Source organism: Paramisgurnus dabryanus, chromosome 8 (assembly GCF_030506205.2).
Source record: "Paramisgurnus dabryanus chromosome 8, PD_genome_1.1, whole genome shotgun sequence".
In the NCBI taxonomy this organism is placed as follows: domain Eukaryota; kingdom Metazoa; phylum Chordata; class Actinopteri; order Cypriniformes; family Cobitidae; genus Paramisgurnus; species Paramisgurnus dabryanus.
The window spans coordinates 19,561,706-19,589,628 of record NC_133344.1 but is presented as its reverse complement, the minus strand read 5'-3'; the positions used below and the strand labels follow the sequence as shown (position 1 = coordinate 19,589,628).

The 27,923-nt window shown below is 37.9% G+C and overlaps 4 protein-coding genes across 4 annotated transcripts; 1 reads left to right on the top strand and 3 right to left on the bottom strand.

Moving 5' to 3' along the window:
• Positions 1-8,048: 8,048 nt before the first annotated feature.
• Positions 8,049-9,041, top strand: or40a1 (odorant receptor, family 40, subfamily A, member 1). The gene has a single exon (XM_065280111.1). It carries the CDS (start codon positions 8,058-8,060, stop codon positions 9,039-9,041), a length of 984 nt encoding a protein of 327 aa, XP_065136183.1. The 5' UTR covers positions 8,049-8,057.
• Positions 9,042-11,867: 2,826 nt separating this feature from the next.
• LOC135770414 (olfactory receptor 6N2-like) lies at positions 11,868-12,770 on the bottom strand. The gene has a single exon (XM_065280110.1). It carries the CDS (start codon positions 12,768-12,770, stop codon positions 11,868-11,870), a length of 903 nt encoding a protein of 300 aa, XP_065136182.1.
• A 5,123-nt stretch (positions 12,771-17,893) lies between these two features.
• LOC135770226 (olfactory receptor 1M1-like) lies at positions 17,894-18,868 on the bottom strand. Its single transcript, XM_065279957.2, has one exon. The coding sequence runs from the start codon at positions 18,866-18,868 to the stop codon at positions 17,894-17,896; it is 975 nt and encodes a 324-aa protein (XP_065136029.1).
• A 7,893-nt stretch (positions 18,869-26,761) lies between these two features.
• Positions 26,762-27,703, bottom strand: LOC135770413 (olfactory receptor 6N2-like). Its single transcript, XM_065280109.1, has one exon. The coding sequence runs from the start codon at positions 27,701-27,703 to the stop codon at positions 26,762-26,764; it is 942 nt and encodes a 313-aa protein (XP_065136181.1).
• Between the last annotated feature and the right edge of the window lie 220 nt (positions 27,704-27,923).

Below are 27,923 nucleotides of genomic sequence, written 5' to 3'. Positions count from 1 at the left end.
ATTAGTTTCTTGAACATGACAATAGGTTCAAGATGCTATCCTATCAATATGGGCCAACATTTCTAAAGAATGCTTTCAGCACCTTGTTGAATTAATGCCACATAGATTAATGCAGTTCTAAAGGCGAAAGGGGGTCAAAAACAGTATTAGTATGGGGTTCCTAATAATCCTTTAAGTGAGTGTATATGCTGATAACACTTCAACCTGGCTTAAGGTTGTATCAGTTTATATAAATGCATTAACTAACAAATTAGTTTTCAGCATTTATTAATCTTTGTTAATCTCAGTTAATATCAATACAATTTGTCATTTTAGTTCATGGTGCATTAACAAACATTACCAGTTTCAAAGTTTATATATAAATGTATTAGTAGCCTAAATGCTAAAGTTAACATGAACTTGTCATGATTTCTGTCTTACCGGCTGCCGTGTGCTCTGCTTTTCCTGTGTTTGTTGTGCTTTGTTGACAGGTCACGTTTGCGTGTCTTCACAGGTGATTCCCTTTGCTCATTAATTTATCACTTACGTCATCTCACAGCTGATCCTCGTTGATCGCCCGATCGGTTTGTTATTTAACTCCCCTCAGTTCTTTGTTCTGTGCGAGTTTGTCTTCGTACCTTGTCGCCTAGTCTTGTCTAGTTTTTGATTTATTCTAAGAGCATTTTTTGTCTGTGTAATCTGCTGTCTTCCAGCTTCCTAGTTCCTGCCTGTGATTTTTCTTCGCAAGGACTCGCCAGCATTGTGGATTATCTGAACCTTTCCTGCATTGTGACTTATCTGAACTTTCTCTGCATTATGGATTAACCATTTAGTCACCAGCCTCCATCGATTGGACTAGGAGTTCCGGGGTTTTTCCCCACGGATTGTCCGGTTGCCTGGGCTTCCCATTAATTCCTGTTCTCTCTCTCTCTCTGTCGCAGCGCCAGCTGGGTTGCTACTTTGAGCTGTCCAGCGAGACTGTTTGAGGTCGACTACCGTGGTTCAGCACAGCCGGTGAAATTTCCACGGCGTTTCTACATCACAGACTATCACTCTGTCCAAGGGCTTCCGTGACGCGGCGCTCACAGAAGCGGTCTACAGGCCCCGCCCCGTATCGGGGTTCCCACACTATCTACCCGTGCGTGTGTTAAAGCCGGGGGTTTTTCTTCTGTCTCTGCTGGCGGCTCATTCTCTTCTCTGACTCCCTCAACTTATTGTTCAATAAATTACCTCTGCATTGGAATCTATCTGTCTTTGTCATTCCTAACAGGACAAACTCGCCAGGAATGGATTCCGCGGAGGTTGATTCGCTGAGGACGGCGCTCGCTCAGCAAGGGTCCTGGTTGGGGCAACACACTGCACAGCTTTCCTCCACTGCCCAGGAGGTGGACGATCTCACGGCACGGGTTGCCGAGCTAACCTCTCGTCTCGACCAGGTCCGTCGCAATACCACTTCATCTATGCTGCCGTCTGAAGCGGAGCCCCATGCCACCGATCCGCCGCCCTATGACGGTGATCCGTCTTCCTGCCGGGCTTTCATGTCCCAATGTTCACTCATTTTTGCTCTCCAGCCCCGTCGTTATGCCTCGGAACGCACCCGGGTGGCTTACGTCATTACTCGCCTGGTTGGCAAAGCCCGCGACTGGGCGACTGCGGTCTGGGATGCTCAAGACCCCTGTTGCAGATCTTTTGAGGTATTCCGGGAGGAAATGGAGAGACTTTTTGACCGCGCTGTGCGCGGGGATGCCGCCGCCGCCCGACTGGTTCGCCTAGTTCAAGGTAAATCTTCAGTCACAGAATATGCCATCGAATTTAAGACCCTGGCGGCTGGCTGCCGCTGGAACGAGGAGGCCCTCCGTGCCCAGTTCGTCGATGGATTGGCTGATGGTATTCAAGACGAGTTCGCCACGCATGAGCTTCCCCGTTCACTGGAGGGTATTATCGATCTAGCTCTCAGAGTTGAAGCACGGAGGCTCCTCCGTAGTCAACGGCGCTCTCTTCGCCAGCGCACCCTTTTTTCTCATCCCATTCAACCAGAGCTCGTTCCTAGCCCAGTCCCCGCTGAGTCTGAACCCATGCAAGTTGGGGGTCTTCGCCTGTCAGAGAGAGAGAGGGATCATCGACTCCGCAATAATCTTTGTCTTTATTGTGGGAAGCCCGGGCACGTAGCTAGGACCTGTCCGGTAAAAGGGTCCGCCCATCAGTGAGGACGGGAGTCCTGGTGGGCGCCACAGTTTCCAAATTCTCCCCGACCTCGTGCACAGAGCTACCAGTGAGATTGTCCTTCGCCGGGCAGGACCATTCCACCGTCGCTCTTCTCGACTCCGGTGCAGAAGGAAACTTTATTGACGAGAACCTGGCCTGTGCTTGGGGTCTTCCTGTTGTTCCGCTCCAGTCACCCCTTGAAGTTTGGTCTCTCCGAGGGCAGCAGATGGCACAGATCACACATTGCACGTCTCCTGTGAGTTTGTTTATTTCTGGCAATCACCGTGAGCAGATTGTGCTGCACCTTCTGCATGCTTCCATCTCTCCCATCATTCTGGGGCATGCCTGGTTGGCGCAGCACAATCCTCACGTTGATTGGCAACGTAGTGTAGTGTTGTCTTGGTCTCAATCTTGTCATGTTTCGTGTTTGGGTTCTGCGGCTTCTCTTTCTGTGTCCTCTCTTCCTCAGGTACCGGCGGTCGATTTGACCGGAGTCCCGGCGGAGTATGCCGACATCGGCCAGGTCTTTAGTAAAGCCCGGGCCACCTCCCTTCCTCCTCACCGGCCGTATGATTGTACTATCGATCTCCTCCCAGGCTCTTCTCCGCCTAAAGGTAGACTTTATTCCCTTTCCGGTCCAGAAAGGGAGGCAATGGACCAATTTATTAATGATGCCTTACGTGCGGGTCTCATCCGTCCCTCCACCTCGCCTGCTGGGGCAGGGTTTTTCTTTGTCAAGAAGAAGGACGGCTCCCTGCGTCCCTGTATAGATTACAGAGGTCTTAATGACATTACTGTTAAGAATAGGTACCCCCTGCCTTTAATGTCTACTGCTTTTGAGCTTTTACAGGGAGCACAGTTCTTTACCAAACTCGATCTGCGCAATGCCTATCATTTGGTGCGCATAAGGGAGGGCGATGAATGGAAGACAGCGTTTAACACCCCCTCTGGACACTTCGAGTACTGCGTTCTGCCGTTCGGGCTCACGAACGCCCCCTCTGTCTTCCAGGCTCTGGTTAACGACGTGTTGAGAGACATGATTAACAAATTTGTCTTTGTGTATTTAGATGATATTCTCATCTTTTCTCCCTCTATGCAGGAACACACTCGACACGTTCGCAGAGTTCTTCAAAGACTTCTGGAGAATCATTTATTTGTTAAGGCGGAGAAGTGCGAGTTTCAGAAGAGGTCAGTTTCGTTCCTAGGGTTTGTGATAGCCGCTGGTGAGATACGTCCTGACCCAGCCAAGATCAGAGCGGTCGCCCAATGGCCTGTCCCCGTTTCCCGTAAGGAGCTGTTACGTTTCTTGGGGTTCGCCAATTTTTACCGGCGATTCATCCGAAACTACAGCCAGGTCGCTCAGCCACTTACGGATCTCACCTCAACTAAAGTTAAATTTGCCTGGAATGAGAGGGCTCAGGAGGCCTTTGGTAATTTAAAGTCCAGATTTATCTCTGCTCCTATTCTCTCCATTCCAGATCCTGCTGCACAGTTTATTGTTGAGGTGGATGCTTCTGATGTTGGGGTAGGCGCCGTTTTGTCTCAGCGGTCTTCCAAGGACGGAAAGGTGCATCCTTGCGCCTATTTCTCACACAGACTCAACCCAGCCGAACGCAACTATGACATAGGTAATCGGGAGCTGCTGGCGGTCAAGTTAGCCTTGGAGGAGTGGCGTCACTGGTTGGAGGGATCCTCAGAGCCTTTCCTGGTCTGGACGGATCATAAGAATCTTGAGTATATCCGTTCAGCCAGGAGATTGTCATCGCGTCAGGCTCGCTGGGCACTCTTCTTTGACCGATTCAACTTCATCCTCTCGTACCGGCCTGGCTCAAAGAACACCAAGCCCGATGCCCTTTCCCGCATGTTCGATTGTCCCGAGCCCACCAGAGACGAAACCATTCTCCCGAAGGGGCGAGTGGTGGGTTCACTGCGCTGGGGAATCGAGCAGCGGGTTGAGCGGGCCGGCCGAGAGGGGGAAGTGCCAGAGGGGTGTCCAGCGGGTCGATTGTGGGTACCGGTCTCGCTCCGCTCTGAGGTCATCCGGTGGGGTCACGAATCCAGGTTGGTTTGTCATCCAGGTGTTCGGAGAACGTTGGAAGCCGTTCGTCAACGTTTTTGGTGGCCCTCTATGGGTCATGATGTCAGACAGTTTGTACTAGCCTGTCAAGTTTGTGCCCGTAATAAGGCTTCTCATTCAGCACCCATTGGTCAACTCATGCCCCTTCCTATCCCGTCCCGTCCCTGGTCCCATATTGCTATTGATTTTGTTACCAATTTACCTAGTTCTAAGGGTAACACAGTAATTTTGACCGTAGTTGACCGCTTCTCCAAAGCGGCTCATTTTGTTCCCCTGCCCAAGCTTCCCACTGCCAAAGAGACAGCACAAGTAATGATTGAACACGTCTTTCGCTTACATGGTCTGCCCACAGACGTTGTTTCAGATAGGGGTCCTCAGTTCATCTCTCTTTTCTGGCAGGAATTCTGTAAGCAGATCGGCTCCACTGCCAGCCTGTCTTCAGGTTATCACCCTCAGACCAATGGGCAATGCGAACGGGCTAATCAGGATCTTGGTCGAGCGCTCCGCTGTCTGACATCTCAGTATTCGAGCTCCTGGTGCCAACAGCTACCCTGGGTAGAATATGCTCATAACTCCCTTCTGACGGCCTCCCTTAAAATGTCTCCTTTTGAGGCTTCCATGGGATTTCAGCCCACTCTGTTTCCTGCACAAGAACCCGATGCGGCGGTTCCGTCTGCTCTTGCCTTTGTTCAACATTGCAAACGCACCTGGAGGAGGGCTAGAGAGACTCTGATCCAAGCATCCGGATGGACCAAAGTCGCGGCTGATCGCCACCGCCGACCCGCGCCTTGCTTTATTTGTGGGCAAAAGGTATGGCTTTCTTCCAAGGATCTGCCTCTCCGGGAGCCCTCACGCAAGCTGGCACCCCGCTTCCTTGGGCCATACACCATTGTAAAAGTGGTCAATCCGGTGACGGTTAGGCTACGTTTGCCTCCTTCTCTCGGTCGGGTTCACCCGGTTTTCCACGTCTCTAAGCTTAAACCGGTGTTCTTCTCTCCACTTAACCCTGTTCCCTCTGTTCCCGCCCCCCCACCCCCTCAACTTATTGATGGTACCCCGGCTTTTACTGTTAAGTCTCTTCTAGACAGGCGTCGCCGGGGTAGAGGATTTCAGTATCTTGTGGACTGGGAGAGGTATGGTCCGGAGGAGAGGTGTTGGGTACCGGCCCGGGACATCCTGGATCCTGGCCTGATAGAGGACTTCCGTCGGAGACAAGGTGAGCCCTCCACCGCACCGCCAAGAGGCGGTCGTGGGGAGGGGGTCCTGTCATGATTTCTGTCTTACCGGCTGCCGTGTGCTCTGCTTTTCCTGTGTTTGTTGTGCTTTGTTGACAGGTCACGTTTGCGCGTCTTCACAGGTGATTCCCTTTGCTCATTGATTTATCACTTACGTCATCTCACAGCTGATCCTCGTTGATCGCCCGATCGGTTTGTTATTTAACTCCCCTCAGTTCTTTGTTCTGTGCGAGTTTGTCTTCGTACCTCGTCGCCTAGTCTTGTCTAGTTTTTGATTTATTCTAAGAGCATTTTTTGTCTGTGTAATCTGCTGTCTTCCAGCTTCCTAGTTCCTGCCTGTGATTTTTCTTCGCAAGGACTCGCCAGCATTGTGGATTATCTGAACATTTCCTGCATTGTGACTTATCTGAACTTTCTCTGCATTATGGATTAACCATTTAGTCACCAGCCTCCATCGATTGGACTAGGAGTTCCGGGGTTTTTCCCCACGGATTGTCCGGTTGCCTGGGCTTCCCATTAATTCCTGTTCTCTCTCTCTCTCTGTCGCAGCGCCAGCTGGGTTGCTACTTTGAGCTGTCCAGCGAGACTGTTTGAGGTCGACTACCGTGGTTCAGCACAGCCGGTGAAATTTCCACGGCGTTTCTACATCACAGACTATCACTCTGTCCAAGGGCTTCCGTGACGCGGCGCTCACAGAAGCGGTCTACAGGCCCCGCCCCGTATCGGGGTTCCCACACTATCTACCCGTGCGTGTGTTAAAGCCGGGGGGTTTTCTTCTGTCTCTGCTGGCGGCTCATTCTCTTCTCTGACTCCCTCAACTTATTGTTCAATAAATTACCTCTGCATTGGAATCTATCTGTCTTTGTCATTCCTAACAGAACTAAGATTAATAAATGCTGTAGAAGCATTGTTCATTGATAGTTCATGTTAGATGCATTATGCATTACCTAATTGTTAACAAATACAACCTTATTGTAAAGTGTTACATATATGCTCATATATGGGTTTAACATGTTACATGTATAAAGTTGCATAGGCCTATAAATAATTATAATACATAGTTGTACATACAGTATATGCAACTTACATAACCAACTTAAAATCCCAGTCACAAGCATGTATATGGGCCTACAGTATATGATCAGAAGTCAAGTTTTACCTAAACTGTTAGACAAAATTAAAATGAATTAAAACATTTAATTGACCCTTGTTGTAGATGTGCACACAAGTCAAGATGTCCAAAACAAAACTTTATATAAAAAAGTCACAGCAAACTCAAATTCATCTAACGAAAATGAACAACTAAGTTTCCATTAATACTATATAAATATTGAGGTGGAAGTTGTAATTGTTAGTTTGGATTATCGTAGGGGTTATCTCCTCTTATGCCCCATCTGAAACTACGGCCCTATGGTTTGAAATCATGTTAATGCATTTCGCATCAGCAGTGAGTAATGGGTTTGTAGCAGTAAAGGACAAACAAATACGGCACAAATGAGTTGTGAAATTTGATTGGAGGGTGACAACATTTTGCCTTTGTTACCGAGTGCAAAATATTTTGTTTGTTTTTTCCCTGTGGGCCCAATTTTGTCATTAAAAATTTAAAGACTACTTCATACCTAAATACACTAGCTGAAGAAAAGCTGTGTTTAGACATAATAACTTTACTAATTGAATACTCATGAGAAACTTTTTGGTCATTAGCAAGACACAGAAGAATCTAATTATTTCTAAGTTTAAACAACAATGGTTAATAAGACCCAATTAACTCTTCATCAGCTTTATAAATACAGTCCTTTGTAAATGTAATTTTCTTGCTGGAGCACAGCAGGATTTTAAAATTGAGGTTGCGAGACAGTTTGGTAAGGAATTTTTTGGATTTATTTGTCACTTGTAACTTTGCTCAGTACTTATGTTTTTTTTTCAACTGCGTTGTCTATTGTATTGATGTATATTGCAGACAAATCTGTTTATGATGGCATGAAAATGTGTAAAAATCATCTAAAGTCATTATTTTGTGATTTACTGTTTTCTATATAAAATCATCTTACATGATGAACATTCTGGGAAAAATAACCTTGATTTGATTGAAATCAAACTTTGATGCCCCTTAACTCATTAGATTATGAGACTTTAGCCTGGATTTCACAGACAGGGTCACAATATGTTGTTGAGTTTATGTTCTGTTGTAGCCTAATTTGGAAGAAAATGTTGTTAAAAATGTGCTTTTTGTTTTCTCTTTTATCTGATAAAACCTATTCCCTCGATTTCACAGACAAGGCTTAAGCCTAGTCTTAGACTAAGACACATGTTGTAGTGGTCTCAACAAAAAATAAGTTAGATCTTAAAATGTGCCAGTGTCATTGATTTGTCTCAAGATACACACCTGTAATGTTTTTTTGTTTTTTTGCCTTATGTTTAAAAATGTGTTTAAACATCTTAATTTAACTAAGGCCTAGTCCTAGTTTAAGCTAAACCTTGTCTGTGAAACCAGGCCATTAAATAGTAAACCCATAAACTTATTTTGACATTTCTTTTTGTACAGATTTACAGGAGCGCAGATGAATTTTTCAGTTGCCTTCAGCAATGAGACGAATCTTATTGATGATGGATTTTATCTAGTTGCCTTCCGCACTATGGCCAATAAAAACTACCTCATTTTGGCCTTGTCCATCATCTACATCATCACCTTGCTGGGTAATCTTGTTTTGCTGGCTGTGGTCCTAATGAATTCTAGTTTACACAACCCAAAATATCTCGCTGTGTGTAATCTAGCCGTTGTCGACATTTCAATGAACAGTGTTATCATTCCTCAAATGGTGCCTGTGTTTGTGTTTAATCAGAACCGAGTTTCATTTGGAACATGCTTTTCTCAAATGTTTTTCATACATTTCTTTGGTGACATGGAGTCTTTCTCTCTTGCTCTTTTGGCTTACGACCGCCTGGTTGCCATCTGCTGGCCCCTGCGTTACCCCACCATTAACACCAACCCGAGGATGATGCTCATAATAGCAGGGATTTGGTCTCTGGTTTTTCTGCTAGATATTTTCCCAGTAACTCTGGCTGCCATGTTGCCTTACTGCAGCTCCAGAGAGGTGCGAAGCTGCTGTTGCGAGCACGGTCCAGTGTATGTACTGGCCTGTGCAGACATTTCTTACAACAGGAGAATGGCTACAGCTAAAACACTGACGACTTTATTGGGACCTCTGACGTTTATAATTGTCACCTATGTGATAGTGGTGGTGGCAGTGCTGCGCATTGCATCTGTAGCACAGCGCTGGAAGGCCTTTCATACCTGTCTCAACCACCTGCTGCTGGTCCTGATCTATTACATGCCAGTTATCCTTGCATATGTACTAGGGAACCTGCGGTTAGTTCAGTATGTTGATATTTTCACAGCTGCGCTGACCGTGTCTGTAACTCTTCCCCCAATGTTGAACCCCATCATATACAGCTTAAAGACTGATGAACTGAGAGACAAGATAATGATGTTTTTGAGAAAACCAAAGGTGGCACAAGAGATTCAAAATTATGCAAATGGTTAACTAAAATATATTTTTTTTAAATAAGGTACTTTAATTATACTAACAAAACTTCACATTTGGATGCCATGTTAAGCAGAATTATTTGCTTGTAAATTATGTTACAGAAAATGTTCTGGTTTTCTCTAAGACATCATTTTGATAATTTGGTTCAAATTTTAATATCACACTGTATTCGGACATCAATGTATTGTCTCTCAGATGTAATGAAGGACAAACAAAATACAGTTTGTGCGAATAACAATACCAGACACTGTAAATTTTATTTGCATATCAATATTTTTTCATTTTGTAATTCACAATTATTATGGATTAAAACAGTTAATGCTTTATCATTTAATTTCATTTGACATTGTAAAGCCCACTGTACATACATCTCAAATCATATAGTAAGATTAGATATTTCTGAATTAACATGTTGTTGCTGACCACCTGTAAAACCATCTGTACTTCAGCAAAAAAAAAAAAAAAAAAAAAAAAAATAGATTAAATAAACTTATAAGGGTGGTTTCCCGGACAGAAATTAGACTAGTCCTAGAGTAAAATAAATGTAAGAGTTGTCCAAACTGAAAAGAACTTACACTGACATATAATAAAATACATCAGGCATATTTGTTAAAACTAGTTATATTTCCTAACTAAACTAAGGTCCTGGCTTAAGATAATCCCTGTATGGGAAACTACCCCAATTCATTTAGTACAGAAATACATTGTCTTTTTATAGACAGCTCTTGTATTAAATAACATTGAACATACTAAATAGCTAAAAATCACAGACTTGTCATATGAATACTGGAGCATACACAATAACCAGCATAAAACACAACACATTAAAATATACAGTGCAAAAGTCTTAGGCCACATCACCAGCTTTGTTGTTTTAGCAAAGTTTTAATGTCCATACATATTTATTTTTCACTCTTTTTTAAGATACAAACACAAAATACTGAAAATATGTGCACAAAATAAAAAACAAAACAATTTTCGGAACTAAATGTCTTCTTCAGGCAACAGTCGGTATTAAATGTGACCTCTCTTGGCATGAAACACATCTTTAGCTTTTTTGAGGAGACTGAAGTCCTGAAGTCATTTGATAAGGATTAGAAATTAGGATTTAATATTATTCAGGTTTAAGAGATCCTGCAGTTGCCTGCTATTGCTCAAGTGGAAAGGGAATTTACCCTAAATACTTGACAATTCAGTTTATACTTTTATTTTGTTTTTAATACTACATAAACATTTCCTGTATTTTCTGGTTGTATTCTAATAAAGAGACTGAAAAATAATTATATATGATCACAATACAATTTCAAAAATAACAAATCTAATGGTAGCATGGTGGCCAAAGACTTTTTCACAGTACTGTATATGGATATTGGATTGTTGAATCATTATTGTTTAAAATAATAAAGTTGAAAACTCCTATTTGTCCACTAGATGTCAGGAAAAGACAAAATATGATTTGTGAATGCAGCTGAGAATTTGCAGATTATAAACTCCTAGTTGCCCTCACAATGTACTGTACAGTTACATGTGAATGATTTGTTCTGCATTTTTCTATTAAACATGTTAATATGTTTGCTTACAGACTTACCAAAATAAAGGAGGGTGTTGAATTTCTAGGACAAGATGCTATTCAGAATAAAAATAATAAAAATTATCATGAATGTTAACACGATTAAAATGTTTTTTTTTTTTATAAGTGGGGCCAACATGAATCTTATAAAGAAACACAATTTTCCTTAGCATGTGGGCCTTTCCTTATCAGAAATTATTTTAAAGCTACTTAAAGCTAACATTTTCTTAATCATAACCTGCTGGCCGTAAGACTCACGGTTCAATTCAAATTGACTCACTGCCTATTATTACTAAAGAGTTTATTATTTTTCTAACATTTTTATAGTTGCTGTTTACACTGATGATAATGTTCATGAATTGTCTGGTGAGGTTAAGAGTTCTTAACATCATAAGATTTATATTTTTACAGAAATATTCAAAATAAACAACTCAGTTCATGTTTGTCACCTACATTGAGGGATATGTGTTAATTGTTGTCTTACACCTATTTAAAATGATGTTGTGAGCATATTGGTTACTGTTCCATTAAGGATGAAACTTTAGAGGAACCTTTCCTATACTGTGAACTTACCATTTTGCACTCAATGAGAAAATTTTATTGAAAACAAGCAATACATTTTTAGGTGATAATGTGCTATGAATATAAACTGGTTTATTTGGAGAAGAAGAGCTTTATTGTCACTGCAAGCACAACAAAATGAAACGTGGGCAGCCTCCATCGGTACATTAGGCTATATAATTTGAGAAAATGTTCACATATTTATAGGAAGATAAGCCATATAAAAATACTATACTACAGTATTAACATGTGCAGAATATTAACAGTTTATTGTATAACAGGATAATGGATGCAAATGTGCAAGTAGACTTATGAATATAAACAGTGTAACGTTAAGAAGTGTATAGGCCTGATGTATACAGTTGCCAGGTAAAAAAGGTGAAAGTAAACAGAATAAAAAAGTACAATGTTAAGTAATATTATTATTAGTAAAGTTATTATTTATCAGGTTGTAAATGGCAAGTAAATGTAGAAATGTTAAATAAATAGTAATGTATACAGCTGCAAAGTTGTTTGGGGTAGAAAAGTATCAGGAGGTGAAGTTAGATGCAGATATAAATATTGCACTTATTACAAACAGTAATATGAATATGTAAGTGTAAGTATTGCATATACAGTACTCAATAATGAGATTAAAATTTTCCATCAAGACTTTCTATTCAAATGCAACTTTTGAAAAAAATCTAACTATTTTATTTCTGATCTCTTGTTCTAAAACAATACATGAAAGGATTTACTAATGAAGGGCCAAGGATGGCCCCTACCATTAGTCCATTGCATTCATCTGTTGTTAAAACCACACCAAGTCGTGTCAAGACTATGCGTACAAACATTGGAACATAAAAGCAAATTATTATTATCAAATGACTTAAGCACGTATTAAACATTTTCTTCTTATCACCCTTCAAGGTCATTTTCATGACAGCTACTATTATCCTTATATAAGACAAGCAAATGAAGGAAAAGGAGCTAAACAGCAGGACAAATGTAAGGATGGATATCATGTTAAAATACGGATTTGGATTCACACAAGTGGCCCTGATGAGAGATGCATACTCGCAGAAAATGTACTGGATGTTTGAGGAACAGAAGGGCAGAGGAAAAACAGTAGCCAGGGGAAATACCAGAACAGATCCGGCCACCAGCCACAGCAAGACGCTGATCAAAACAGTCCGAGTGCTATTTAAAATAACAGGATAACGTAAAGGATTGCTTATGGCGATCAAACGATCCAGCCCCATGACAGCAATTGCAAACATCTCCATAACACCACCTACATGGAAAGCACACATCTGAAGTATACAGGGGATAAAGGAAATAGTTTTATAACCTGCTAGAAGGATACCTATCATAGTTGGACAGGCGCTACTGCTGTACAGCATATCCACTAAAGCTAGGTTGCATATAAATATATACATAGGCTGGTGCAAACGTTTATCCATGGCAATAAAACATACGTTGGCAGTGTTAGCAAGCAGTGCAAAAATATATATCAGAAGCAAAACAACTCCAGTGACTAGTTTGTACTCCACAGTGTCAAGTCCCAAAATCACAAATTCAGAAATGATTTTTGTTGAAACATTTTGAGATGACATGGCTCTCTGGAATAAATCTATACAATAATACAAGAGCAACAAACTAAACATCCAAGCAATAAAACGAAAGCTCAAATGAATAATTGTTAATTTCCTTGTATGAGATTCAATAACGTCCCGAAAGTCTTTTGTTTAGGAATGCAAAAGGCTTCTTGTTCATTGGCTTTCCACGTGACTCACTTCAAAAACCCTTCTGGTGTGGTATTATCCCTTTTTTGTGGGTCATATATCAGCACCTCTCTTATAAGAAACGCTTCTGACGCTGTCTGTTGTTCAAGAGTGGTTTGACACAAGAAATGCGACAGCTGAAACCCAGGACTTGCATACGTCTGTGCGTAGTGGTTCTTGGTCCAGCTGCAGTCCACTCTTTGTGAATCTCCCCCACATCTCCAGGGTGCGGTTATCCCTATTACTTGTACACTTTTTTCTACCACATCTTTTCCTTCCCTTCGTCCCTCTGTTAATGTGCTTGGACACAGAGCTCTGAGAACAGCCAGCCTCTTTTGCAATGACCTTTTGTGTCTTGCCCTCCTTGTGCAAGGTGTCAATGGTTGTCTTTTGGACAACTGTCAGGTCAGCAGTCTTCCCCATGATTGTGTAGCCAACAGAACTAGACTAAGAGACCATTGAAATGCCATTGCAGGTGTTTTGAGTTAATTAGCTGATTAGAGTGTGGCACCAGGTGCCTTCAATATTGAACCTTTTCACAAGATACTGAATTTGGGATTTACCTTAGTTATCAGTTATAATCATCAAAATTAAAAGAAATAGACATTTGAAATATATCAGTCTCTGTGTAATGAATATAATATAAAACGTTTCACTTTTTGAATGGAATTAGTGAAAAAATAAACTTTTTGATGATATTCTAATTATATGACCAGCACCCGTATTCATTAAACTGAGCAGAGGTCTGTTATGAAATATGCACTGTATAACTTTTAGGAGGATCTCTTGACAGAAATGTAATGTAATATACATATTTTTCAGTGGTGTATAAAGACCTTACATAATGAACTGTATTGTTTTTATTGCCTAAGAATGAGCAGTTTTATCTACATACACCACGGGTCTCCTTACATGGAAGTCGCCATCATTTTTCTACAGTAGCCCTAAACATGTGCGTTTGATATGTTTTGTCACAGTGATCCGTGTCATGTTTTGTGTCTGTTCTATATTGTCATCACATGGACACTTGTTAATTATCCCATCATTCATTCCACCTGTGTGTCATTAGTCTTTGTGTATTTATACCAGTGTTTGTGTCACACTCATTGCCGGATCATTGTCATTGCTACCATGTCTGTTTCCCATGTCATATTTTGGATGTTCCTGTGTTTCTTACCTGTTTATACAACTCGTGTTTTTGTTCCCATTTTATTATTAAATGTTATTTATTTTGAACTCTGTGTTGCGTCCTTGTGTTTGTCCTGTGGTGGCTTCCGTTACTTCTCTATGCTTTAAAAATGGATGGATTAACTGTGGACTGAGCCGTTGGTTGCAATTTAAAACTTCACCACTAGATGGCACTAAAATTTAGATACAGCACCTTTAACTTAAAGGGCTCTATTTTAACGATCTAAGCGCATTGTCTAAAGCACACGGCGCACGGTCTAAATGGGCGTGTCGGATGCCACTTTTACTAATTTAACAACAGGAAAAATGGTTTGTGCATGGAGCGCACGGTCGAAATCTCCTAATGATGGGTGTGTTTTGGGCATAACGTGCAATAAACCAATGAGAGTCTTATCTCTCATCCCCTCTTAAAGCCAGTTGCGCTGGCGCTATGTCTAATCCCTATTTAGATTATGGCCTTTTTGTAAACTGAAAAACTAAGCCAGGGATGGGCAACTTCGGTCCTGGAGGGCCGGTGTCCTGCAGACTTTAGCTCCAACTTGCCTCAGCACACCTGCCTAAACGTTTCTAGTATGCCTAGTTAGACCTTAATTGGCTGCTTCAGGTGTGTTTAATTATGGTTGGAGCTAAACTCTGCAGGACACCGGTCCTCCAGGACCGAAGTTGCCCATCCCTGAACTAAGCAGAGGAAGAAGACCCCCAGTTTAAGAATAATGTTTAAAAATGTGTTGTTTTCATTTTTATTGAATTTATTAATTTTTTTATTTTTGGATTAAAACCTTTAAAAGCCTTTTTCTTTCAGTCATAGAAGTACATATAGCAGGCTTTTAATTGCTGTAAATGTATTAATATCCTACATAATCATTGTTATCTCATAAAATAATTAGCAAATAAGCAAGAAAAGGTTTGTTCTCTAAAAATACAATCTAAAAATAGCTAAAGAATTTACAAACGTGCGGAACACCGAAGCGTTTCAGCACTTGGACAGCCCCATGTTTTTTAAAAAAAAGCATTACTTAAAATGTTTCTCATCACACCATATCCACAGGTACAGAGTCATTATACAATAAAACCGTAGGGTAGCATTAAAAACAAAAAAACATTTAAAAACAGATCCATTTGTTTAAAGCAAAGCATTTATTTACTTACCAGGCTACAGGTGAAGCAGCTCTTTACGCCTTCTAACCTCTCATAATCGGTCCTCATTTATGTCCAAGCATAGGTGTCATTTACACTGGGGATGCTGGGGACATGTCCCCACCACTTTTTGAAATGGCAGATTTTGTCCCCACCACTTTTTGAAAGCATTTGGTTAAAATGTTCTGAAAAATCAAACAATACCTGTGCGACTTACACTGCAAAATGACTTTCTTACTTAGTATTTTTGTCTTGTTTTCAGTAAAAATATCAAAAAATTCTTTAATCAAGATGCTTTTTCTTGATGAGCAAAATGACCTAAGAAAATAAGTCTAGTTTTTAGACAGAAAATATACAATTTAAGTGAATTTGTGATTAAAACAAGCAAAAATATCTGCCAATGGGGTGAGAAAAAAATCTAAAAATAAGATTTATTTTTCTTAAACACTTAATTTAAGCAAAATTCTCACCCCATTGGTCTTACGTCAATTTTGCTCATCAAGAAAATACATCTTGATTTAAGAATTTTTAGATATTTCTACTGAAAACAAGACAAAAATTCTTTAAGAAAGTCTTTTTTAAAATTATTAGTATTTTGTCTTATTTTCAGTAAAAATATCTAAAAATTCTTAAATTAAGATGCTTTTCTTGATGAGCAAAAATCTAAAAATATCAAAATTAAGTGATTTTGTGCTCAAAACAATAAAAAAGAAATCTGCCAATGGGATAAGCAATTTTTTCTTGAATTTTTCTTGAATTTAGTGCTTAAGAAAAATGTTCAAGATTTTTTTGCTTACCCCATTGGCAGATTTTTTGTTGCTAGACTTATTTTCTTAGGTCATTTTGCTCCTCAAGAAAAAGCATCTTAATTTAAGAATTTTTAGATATTTTTACTGAAAACAAGACAAAAATACAAAAAATAAAATAAAGAAATTTTTTTCTTGAAAATAATTTTTTGCAGTGTACGACTGGTTTTGTGGTCCAGGGTCACATATGTTGCGTTGTTTGCTTATAGTGTGTTTTCTTTTACATATGTAATGAATTTCATTGTAATCATTGACTAAGCGCTGCTGTTTTCTACAGTATGGTGCTTTGGCACTGTTCGGTTGAGCTGGTATTGCACGGACTGTTACATGTGTGCAGTCGACATTGTTAAGGGTTTTATGCTGAGTATTTTTGTGTTGTTGACTGGCCTACACTATGCCCATTTTTGATGCGCCGTTATTCAATATTTTCCCCGTCCTGCTAATGTTTTTTCATCTGATCTTTTGTCCCCACCACTTTGGTGGTTAATGTCACATTTTTCTGTGTTGTGACAAACTGAGAACACACAGTACAGGACTTTACACTGACTTTAAAGGACTCAGCATTAGGGAATGTGTGTGTGATTTTATTAAATTAATATCCTAATAATACTTATGGGATTTTATCCAGAGAGATCTAAATAATCTCTATTGAGAATTAATTAACACAGTTTAAGACCTCAGGTCCACTATCACGTTTTAATACATTTTGATGTTTGCATTTCACCATTTAAATTCCTGTATTTCCACCATTGTGCTGGAAAGTAGTTAATACAATTTTCTCAGAGAAAACAGACTCCACTCAGAAATCTTCTTTTCTGCAACTTATTAAGATACTCCTGGCAATAGAGTAAGCTTTACAAAAAAACTGTTAATTTTAGTGATATTTTAAACAGGGCCTTAAAATAGCCAATTATAAATGTGGAATGGAGGTAGAAAGTATCTCAGATATTACAAACTGATCATGATTTCTTTGAATGTTTGCATAATAAACCATTATAACTATATAGCTCTTAACTGGAGATCTCCAGTAAAACTACTACCACTGATTGGTGATTTGTTGCTTTCCCTTGAAATTATTGCTTGGACAACATTTGGTTATGGGTCCCCCTACTGGTCTCACTAAAACATCAACAAACAGCAACCTTTGAACCATTGAAGATATGCTGGAGGTTATCACAAATTACATTTAATGCTCATTGGAACAAAACCCACATTTGCCTACAGCAAAAAGGTCCTATTTCAAAAAAAAAAAAAAAAAAAAAAACATTCATGCCATCATTTTCTCAGCATTATTTGTTAACGGTACCAATTAATTTTGCATAGTATGTACCATCAATTGTGTAGTAACCATTAATCAAAATATCCTCTTTTGTGTTAAACAAAATAAAGAAACTCATACAGGTTTAAAACAACATAAGGGTGAGTAAATGATGACATAATTTTCATTTCTGAGTGAACTATTCCTTTAAATTCACTATTGAAAGATTCAGACACATTTATAAGGCAGAAATGCAACTGTACAGTAGAAAATTATTACAACACACACTTCACAGTTTTATATACCAGATCAAAAGATAAGTGCATCCTTATAAGGTACCTAAAATATTTAATTCACATGCCATAAAAAAATTAAGGTTAAAAAGTTTTAAACATCCGTTTGCTATATAGCGCACATAGCTTAAAGTTTGCTTTACAATGTTTTATTTTCACTTTTTTCTGTATAAAACACAGTTTATTTAAACTTTGTTTAAAAATTAAGTTTCTCTTTAATCAATAGATCTATAAACAGTTACATGTTTTGCTGAATATAGATACAGATTAAGATTATGCATACAGAGAACCATGGGCAATGGATGTAGACTTCTTTTTAAACACTGTTCGGATAAAGTTCTTAACTTCAGCTGTGTTTAAAACATAAATGATTGGATTTAACATTGGTGAAGCAGCATATGAAAGAGATGAGCTTATGATTCTTGCATTGGGAGAAAGGGAAAGCATGATTGCAGTGATGTACATAAAGATTATGGGGATGTAAGAAACTCCTACTAAAAGCAGGTGAGAAACGCAGGTCTTCAGGGCCTTTATACGTTCCTCCCAAGATGTAATTTTACTCAAGGCAAAAAATATGCAAAGATAAGACAGGAATATTATCATTGGTGCTGCAAAGTATGAAGCTGTGATCAGTTTTGCCAAAAATGAATTTATGCTCTGGTCATTGCATGCCATTTTATACATTGGTCCATGGTCACAGAAAAAACTCTGTATTACAGTGGAATTGCAAAATGAAAGTCGAGTAATTGCAGACACTGGTAAACCGACCAGAAAAGTGTTAAGCATCCAAAACACACTGAAAACTGAACTCATGACACGGTAAGTTACAATGGAATGGTATCTCAGTGGTATACAAATAGCAACAAAGCGATCAAATGCCAAAACAACGAGGCTGAAACATTGTATTGTATTAAAGAAATAAACAAAAAACATGTTGGCCAAACAAGCGCTGTAAGAGATGTACTGTGACCCAAAAAGAAAAGTCTTCATTGTGCTAGGAATCAAGGCATTAGCTTGACCAAAGTCAGCCAAAGCCAAATTCAACACAGCAATGTACTTTGGGCTGTGCAGACTCCTGTCAAAGGCTATAATGAGAAGAACTGCAGAGTTCCCAATTACAGCAATAATGTAAATGCAAAATAAGAAAATATAATAATAGAGGCTGTATGGTAAACCCGTAAGTCCAACAATGAAAAAGTATTCAGGACGAACAACAGAGCTATTAACATTGATATTTAAGGTTCCCATGACCGCTTTGAGTATTACAGTATGTTCTGTTGGAATGAAAAAATAACTATATTACCAAGAATTTAAAGACATGCTAAAAATGTTATGTTGTTTTTTAATATTTTACTCAATTTTAGTTAAAAGTAATATTTTTGGTTTGTTTATAATTGCAAACTTTAGCCCCAACAAATTTTTATATATATTTTTAACACTACATCAGCACCAAAGGCTTTTTCATGGCAATCTTAAGTGTTCAACACTTTCAACAACAACACCATTAATACCAATAAAACTTCCAGACAAAAAAATCGCCCAAATAAATTAAAAACGTGTCTGTCATTATTTATCACTTTATTATATCACACATCACACAATAAAATGTTTTTTTTAAAGGTCTGTTTGGTTAGGGCCAAGGCTAGTGGCACCCACAACATTTTATTATTAATGTAGCCTAGCTCCGTTGGTATATTATTGTGTTAGAAACGCAAAAGTCCGTGGTATGATTGTCAAACGACACAAACGGATAAAATATACGGTAAATCGATTTGAATAACAGTGTCTGCCAGATGCGTAAATATAAGATGAACATAAAAACGCTGTGCTATAAAAATACCAAAATAAATTCCAACGAAATATCTTTAAACTGATTTTACAACCTTAAAAAAGCGGCTCGTGCAAGTTGGCCATTATCACTATATAAATTAGCCCTTATGATAAGAAATGTCCCAATGACTGTTATCCTGACAATAAATCGCAGGGTCGGATGAAGTCTAGCCTGCGTGGTGTTCAAATCTGTTTACCAGATCAGAAACAAACGCTGAATTTTTCCTTGGTTGTTTGTTTGACCGTACGAAGACGAATAGCTTTTAGCATCGAAGCCGTCTCACCGTGGACAGGTAAAAATTATTTTCATGCATTATGAGTCCTGTAATGAAACCATCAGCACCGGTGTTTAAAACACGAATGCACCACTCCGAATAGATTGCAAATGTATGCAACAGAGGCACTCGTAGTTTTCTAAAGTTTTCACCGATGAAAGATCAACCTGAAAAAACTCAGTATTGCGTTCGGATTTATTGAATGAACAGCGACTGATGCGTCACCTTGGGTGTTGGCTTGTGACGCAGTTAGGAAGGCGGGGCATATAACATCTGTACAGCAAGAGGGTCAAGGTGAGGGAAATATAATGAGACATATAATAGGCTAATACAAATTTTGTCTGCTATTGTCCAGTGTCTCAATGTGTAAATATAAAGGGTTCTTTGCAGCAATAATATAAAATAACCATTTTTGGTTCCTCAAAGAACCTTTCAAACCTTTTCGTGGTAACACTTTATTTCGATAGTCCACTTTAGACATTTTACTAATTATAAGTTACTTTGCAACTACATATCAACTACCAATCTTTAGAGAATTAGTAAACTGTCTGCTTAATATCTACTAACACTTTATTGTGATGATATCTCAACAGACATTCAACTGATTATAAGTATCTTTTCAGGTGCATGTCAACTTATTCCACTAACCCAAACCTCTTCCCTTACCCCAATCCTTACAGTCTACTAATACTCTAATGACAGTTAGTTGACGTATAGTTGCAAATTATTGAAAGGTAGTTGGCATGTAGTTGCAAAGTTATTTATAGTTAGTAAAATGTCTAAAGTGGACTATCAAAATAAAGTGTAACCCTTTTCGTACCACAAGAAACCTTTTGTGCAACAGAAGATTTCTGTGTATGTTAAAGGTTCTTTATGAAACCATACATTAAGACAAATAACCTTTAAGGGACCTTTATTTTCAATAGTATAGCGTAAATGTGCATAATTTTGTTGCTGAAACTAACATGTTAAGTGTTAAATTAAATGTAACATTTGCAACATATAAATCTTAAATTCTTAAACGTAGCCTAAATTAAAAAGGTGGTATAAAATTGCTTATCTTTACTCAACTTGCAATGTCTGGTAGGTGCTCTGTAACACAGACTGAGTGTATTCCAATTTATATCTGCTCACACATCCCATGAGCATTTAAACAATACAATGATGCAACATACTATAATTAGTCTTTCTAAAATAGCCGAAAAATAAAGGCACCTGAACACCAAAGAGATGAGGCAAATTTGTATTAAAGTTGTATCTGATGTAACTTTTTCATGCTTGACATTTATGCATTCAATTCTAAATTAATAAAAAAATTATGAATCAAAATGTCATATACAGTATATCCTAAAAAAATGTTCAAAGATAATAATCACAATTATTAATAAAGCCGGGGTTGGACCTCACTCAGTATACCGCAAAAATCACAAGTAGATTAAAGTTGAATGGGGAGTGTGTGTGTATTAATCCCAGTTGCCCCTTATAATAATGTCTCTTGTGTAAAACTGTCCTGAGACATTATGAGAGGTAATGAAATATTATTTTCACATTGACCTTCAGCTTAGCTGAGAATTCAATTTATGTTAAATAGACCTATAGCTCCATACACTGATTTATGTTTTACAAATATTACCAATTGGGGAAAAATAACAATCTTTCTTAATAATTTTTATTGGTTGTAGTATAATTACACAAACTTAATCCTAACCCTAACCCTTTATCAATTATGAGTCATCACCCGGTATATGCAAAATAATTAATATGAATATTAATAATAATATTTTTTTATTTATTAATAATAAATTGCTATTGCAATGTTACTAAACATTTACTTTAGACGTTGGTTTGATGGAGGTTTTATGAATCAAGGGGGAGGTTATCATAATCACACTTAAAAGAAAAAAAAAAATACAAATTAGACTTTAAAGATATCTTTAAAGGCCAGTTATAAGGAAACTGATGTATTTAAAACTATGCAAAGCAGCATACAGACAGACTACATACAGATAGGCTACCGTATGTGGAGCCGTTGAAGACCAGTGAGAATGTAAAAGGTGAAATACACTACAATCTAAAAGGATTTAAAGAAATAATACCTGGGATTTCTTTCTCAACTGTATTTAGCCTGAATATATGAATTTAGATATAGTTTCTCAATAACAGCAAGAGCAAAAATAAACAATATTGTGAATTTATTCTTGGTTGTTTGGTATCAAAATGTAAGTGACTAAACAAACTAGTATATTGATTGACATTAGTCAAGATTAAAGTTGTAATCGCTAGTTTGAATTATTGGAGGGGTTACCTCCCCTCATGCCCTCTCTGAAACTACGGCCCTATGGTTTGAAATCATGTCAATGCATTTCACATCAGCAGTGAGTAATGGGTTTGTAGTAAAGGACAAACAAAGAAGTTACAAATCTCAAATTTCTCTTCTTGTTTTTTTCTATTTTTTATTTATTTGTCAGTTGTAACTTTGCTCAGTACTTCTATTGTTTTCAACTGTGTTGTCTATTGTATTGATGTATATTGCTGACAAATCTGTTCAGGGGCGTCATGCACCAATTTTTTTTAAGGGGGCACAGTGTGCACAGCTTACAAAAATGTGCATACATAGTGATGGTCGTTTTCGAAGCACTGCTTCATGAGGCTTCGAAACATTTATGAATCTTTTGTTTCGAATCAGTGGTTCGGAGCGTGTTTCACACTGGCCCAAGTCACGTGATTTTAGCAAACAAGGCTTCATAAAAGGTCACAAGTTCATAAAACATTTATCCGAACTGACTAATAACACTACCATTTTGTCTACTTTTTGTTTATAGACAGATTTAATGACAAAAATTTGCATAATTAAAAGGGTAGTTAGTTTTAATGATTTGTTTGCCCCAAATAAAACTAAAAACACATAATACACTTTTAACTATGTCTTAATTAAGTTAAATATTTTTGAAACATATTTTAATAAAAATCTTGCTATTATTTTGTGAAAAAAAGGTGTAAAATGTTTGGACATATCTGCTTTTACACTCTTTTGACCAGCAGGGGTCGCCAGCGTGTGGGTTGTTTGGAACTGCTTTGAAAAACTGAATCAATTTTCGAAGCAATTCGTTCAATCAATATTATAGAGCTTTCAGTCTTTTCCGTGGCACTATTTTGAGCCTTCCTGCCTTCATGACAAACCTCCAAAATAAAAGTGTTGACTAACTTTCATTTCAAATACTATTCAATCGGAATAATGACATATTGGCATCATATTTACATCTGGAACGGCATGTTTTTTTATTAACGTTTTGTTTAATGACTTGTTTAATTGTGTCAATGCATTTTGCACAACAACTGCATAATCCTATACAATTAATGTAATTTTAAATCCATAAAGTTTATAAACAAACGAAAATTACATAAGCTATAGCCACGTGATTGAGTTCAAAATGTTCAATAATGATAAAAAAAATGTTTAGATAAAAATTATTAGAGGAACGGATTTTTGCATTCAACTTTACCTCATATGTGAGCATGTGTGATTCCGCGCCCCCGTGAACTCTGGCGAACTTTGGCGTTGTAAGAAGATGAATCTAGAAATCTCTACTAATATAACGTTGAGACGGTCACATTTTAAACCATACATTTTCTACACATAGGAGGTTAACTGCACATTACCGTACTGGGGTTTGGAAATGTTGTGAGCGTGTCTTGCACGTTTTAATTCCTCGGATAGCAAAATGCAGCAGCAACAGCAAAAAGAGCTCGTGAGCGCGCGTAAACGTTGGTGATGACAGCGACTGCGCTGTATGCAGCGCCTACCGCCAGAAGTAATGTAACACGATCAAAACACTATAAAAACGGCGAAAATCTGACAAAAAGTGACAAGGATGCAGCACAGAATTAATAATATTGTGCATAGTAAACAGATTAAAAGACAAATAACAGATTAATGGGCGCTTCTTTGATTTTGAGCCTCAAAAAACCAATGGGCATGACGCCTCTGAATCTGTTTATGATGGCATGAAAATGTGACAAAGGTCTGTGAAAATCGAGTTAAAGTAATTTTTTTTGTGATTTACTGTTTTCTATATAAAGTATTATTACATGATGTACTGAACATTCTGTGAAAATATAACCTAGATATCTTTCATATTTACTGAGAAAGAGCATGCAACAGATAAAAAATCCATGACTGAAATCAGACTACTGTAAACTCATTAGATTATGAGACTTTAGCCTGGATTTCACAGGGAGACAGGATCACAAATGTAATCAATTTGTTGTTGAGTTTATGTCCTTTTTACTAATATAATGTTGTTTTAGCTTAATTTGGAAGAAAATGTTGTTAAAAATGTGCGTATTTTTTTCCTTTTATCTCCTAAAACCTATTCCCCTTGTTTCACAGACAAGGCTTAAGGTTAGTCTTAGACTAAGACACATGTAGGAGCTAGATATTATCCCAGTAACTTTGGCTGCCATGTTGCCCTACTGCAGCTCCAGAGAGGTTCGAAGCTGCTGTTGCGAGCACGGTCCAGTATGGCCTGTGCGGGCCTCTCTTACAACAGGAGACTGGCTACAGCTAAAACACTGACGACTTTACTGGGACCTTTGACGTTTATTATTGTCACTAATGTGATAGTGGTGGCAGAGTGCTGGAAGGCCTTTCATACCTGTCTCAACCACCTGCTGCTGGTCCTGATCTATTACATGCCAGTTTTCCTTGCAAATGTAATAGGGAACCTGCGGTTAGTTCAGTATATTGATATTTTCACAGAACCCCATCATAAAGACTGATGAACTGAGAGACAAGAAAATGAAGTTTTTGAGAAAGCCAAAAGTAGCACAAGAGATTCAAAATTAGGTAAAATTGTATTTCTTTAAAAATAGATACTTTAATGATACTAAAAACACTTCACATTTGGATGCCATGTTAAACAGAATTTGCTTGTAAATTGTGTTACAGAAAATGTTCTGGTTTTATCTTCGTACTGCATTCATTTAAAATCAACGCATTGTCTCTCAAATGTAAGAAAGTACCAACAAAATACAGTATGTATGAATTACAATACATGAAACTGTAAATTGTACTTTTATATCAAGCTTTTTCATTGTGCAATTCACAATTATTATGGATTAAAACAGTTAATGCTTTATCATTTAATTTCAGAGGTCATTGTAAAGCCCACCGTACAAACATCTCAAATCATAAAAGATTAAATGTTTTAGCATTAACAAGTTGCTACTGACCATCTGTAATACCATCTGTAATACTTCAACAAAAGAACTTAAATAAACGTATTATTTCTTTTATTCACTTAGTAGAGAAATACATTTGGCAGCTGCTGCGATGGGTAATGAATAATACTGAATAAACTTGTTGAATGAATACTGGAGCATACACAGTAACCAGCATAAAACACATCACACTTAAATATATATGGATATTGGATTGTTGGATCATTATTGTTTAAAATAATACATTTGCAAACTCATATTAGTCCACTAGATGTCAGAAAAAGACAAAATATGATTTGTCTGCACTGCAGCTGAAGATTTGCAGATTGTAAACTCTCAGTTGCCCTCACAATTTACAGTTACATGTGAATGGTTTGTTGACATATTTTTATGAAATATGTTATGTTTGATTACAGACCAAAATAAAGGAGGGTGCTGAATTTTCAGGCTTCAAGATGCTATCCAGAATGACAAAAAACATAAAAGATCTGGATGTTTAACAAGGTTAACAGGTTAAGCATATGGGTCATTCCTTATCAGAAATTATTTTGAATTTACTTAAAACTAACATATTCCTCTAGTGAATGTGATAATAACCAATGTATGGTAATGGAGCAATTTCACCTAACTAAATACAGACTTTCACCAAAGTATATATAAAAATGAAAGGATGTTGTGAGCATATCGGTTTAGAGGAATTTAGAGGAACCTTTCCTATACTGTGAACTAAATCATCATGCCTGATGAAGACCTGAGGGTCGAAACGTTGCCTTTACAATAAACACTTGTTTGGAGCAGTACCTTTCAGTGTGCGGATTTCACTTTGCATTTTTTGATTGTGTATCTAGTTGTAATGCACCTGGCCCCAATTTGGGCTTATGTGATGTGCAAACCACTTTTGTGTTTTTTTGTTTGTTTTTTTATACTGTGAACTAACCATTATGCGCTTAATGAGAACATTTAATGTGCTATGGATATAAACTGGTTTCCTTTGGATCTGGAAAAGAAGAGCTTTATTGTCATTGCAAGCACAACAAAATGAAATGTGTGTCAGCCTCCATCAGTGCATTATAAAATTGGAGTAAATGTTCACATATTTACAGGAAGATGAGCCATATAAAAATATACAAGTGCTGAATATAAACAGTTTCATGTATAACAGAATAATATATACAGATGTGGCCTTTAAAAATGCGCGTCTCTGAGAGCAGAATGCCGCGAGCACTTGCAAATGTGCCAGTAGACTTATAAATATAAACAGTGTAACGTTAAGCAGTGCAGGCCTAATGTATACAGTTGCCAAATGTGAAAGTAAACAGAATATAAAAAGTAAACGTTGAGTAATATTATAAGTTATCATGTATTAGGTTGCAAATAGCAAGGAAATACAGCTGCAACGTTGCTTGGGGTAGAAAAGTATCAGCAGGTGAAGTTAAATGCAGGTATAAATATTGCACTTATTCCAAAGGTCAAACAGTAATATAAAAATGAATGTGTAAGTATTGCATATACGCTCTAAGAAAGGATGTTTTATGCTATTTAACACATTATGTGTTATTTTTTACAAATTATGTGTCATTTCATGTTGATTTTGTGTTCAAATAAATTAAAGGTCAACACAAAATGTATTAAAACAACACAAAGTGTATTGTTCCAAAAATAACACAGATATGTGTCTAGTTAAGGACAACACATTAAATGTCGTTTTAACACATTAATTTCAAGAGTGTACAGTACTCAATAATGAGATTTAAGAGTTCAATAATGTTGCAGCTTTTGAGAAGAAGCTGTTTTTGACAAATAATCCACTTTTTATTCAGATGCGACTTTTGAAAAAAATCTGAATATTTTGTTTCTCTGTGATCTCTTTAGTTCTAAAACAATATATAAAAGGATTTACCAAAGAAGAGCCAAGCATGGCCCCGACCATAAGTCCATGGCGTTCATCTGTTGTTAAAACCACACCAAGTCGTGTTAAAATTACCCGTACAAACATTGGTACATAAAAGCAAGTGATTACTATCAAATGACTTAAGCACGTATAAAACATTTTCTTTTTATTGCTCTTCAAGGTCATTTTCATGACAGCTACTATTATCCTTATATAAGACAAGCAGATAAAAGAAAACATGCCAAGCAGCAGCACGAATAGAAGGCTGGACATCATGTTAAAATATGGACTTGGATCCACGCAAGTGGTCCTGATGAGAGATGCATACTCGCAGAAAATATACTGGATGGTTGAGGAACAGAAGGGCAGAGGGAGAACAGTAGCCGGGACAATAGCCAGAACAGATCCGGCCACAATCCACAGCAAGACGCTGATCAAAACAGTCCGAGTGCTATTTAAAATAACAGGATAACGTAAAGGATTGCTTATGGCGATCAAACGATCCAGCGCCATGACACCAATTGCAAACATCTCCATAACACCACCTAAATGAAAAGCACACATCTGAAGTATACAAGGGATAAAGGAAATAGTTTTATAACCAGCTAGAAGGATACCTATCATAGTTGGACAGGCACTACTGCTGTATAGCATATCCACTAAAGCTAGGTTGCAAATAAAGATATACATAGGCTGGTGCAAACGTTTATCCATGGCAATGAAACATATGTTGGCAGTGTTAGCAAACATTGCAAGAATATATATCAGAAGCAAAACAACTCCAGTGACTAGTTTGTACTCCACAGTGTCAAGTCCCAAAATCACAAATTCAGAAATTATTTTTGTTGAAACATTTTGAGATGACATGGCTCTCTGGAATAAATCTATACAACAATACAAGAGGAATTATAACAAACTAAACAACCAAGCAATAAAACGAAAGCTCAAATAAATAATTGTTAATTTCCTTGTGAGCTTCAATAACGTCCTGAAAGTCTTTTATTTAGGAAAGCAAAGGGCTTCTTGTTCATTGGCTTTCCTGTGACTCAATTCAAAAACCCTTCTCATGTAGTATTATTCCTTTTGC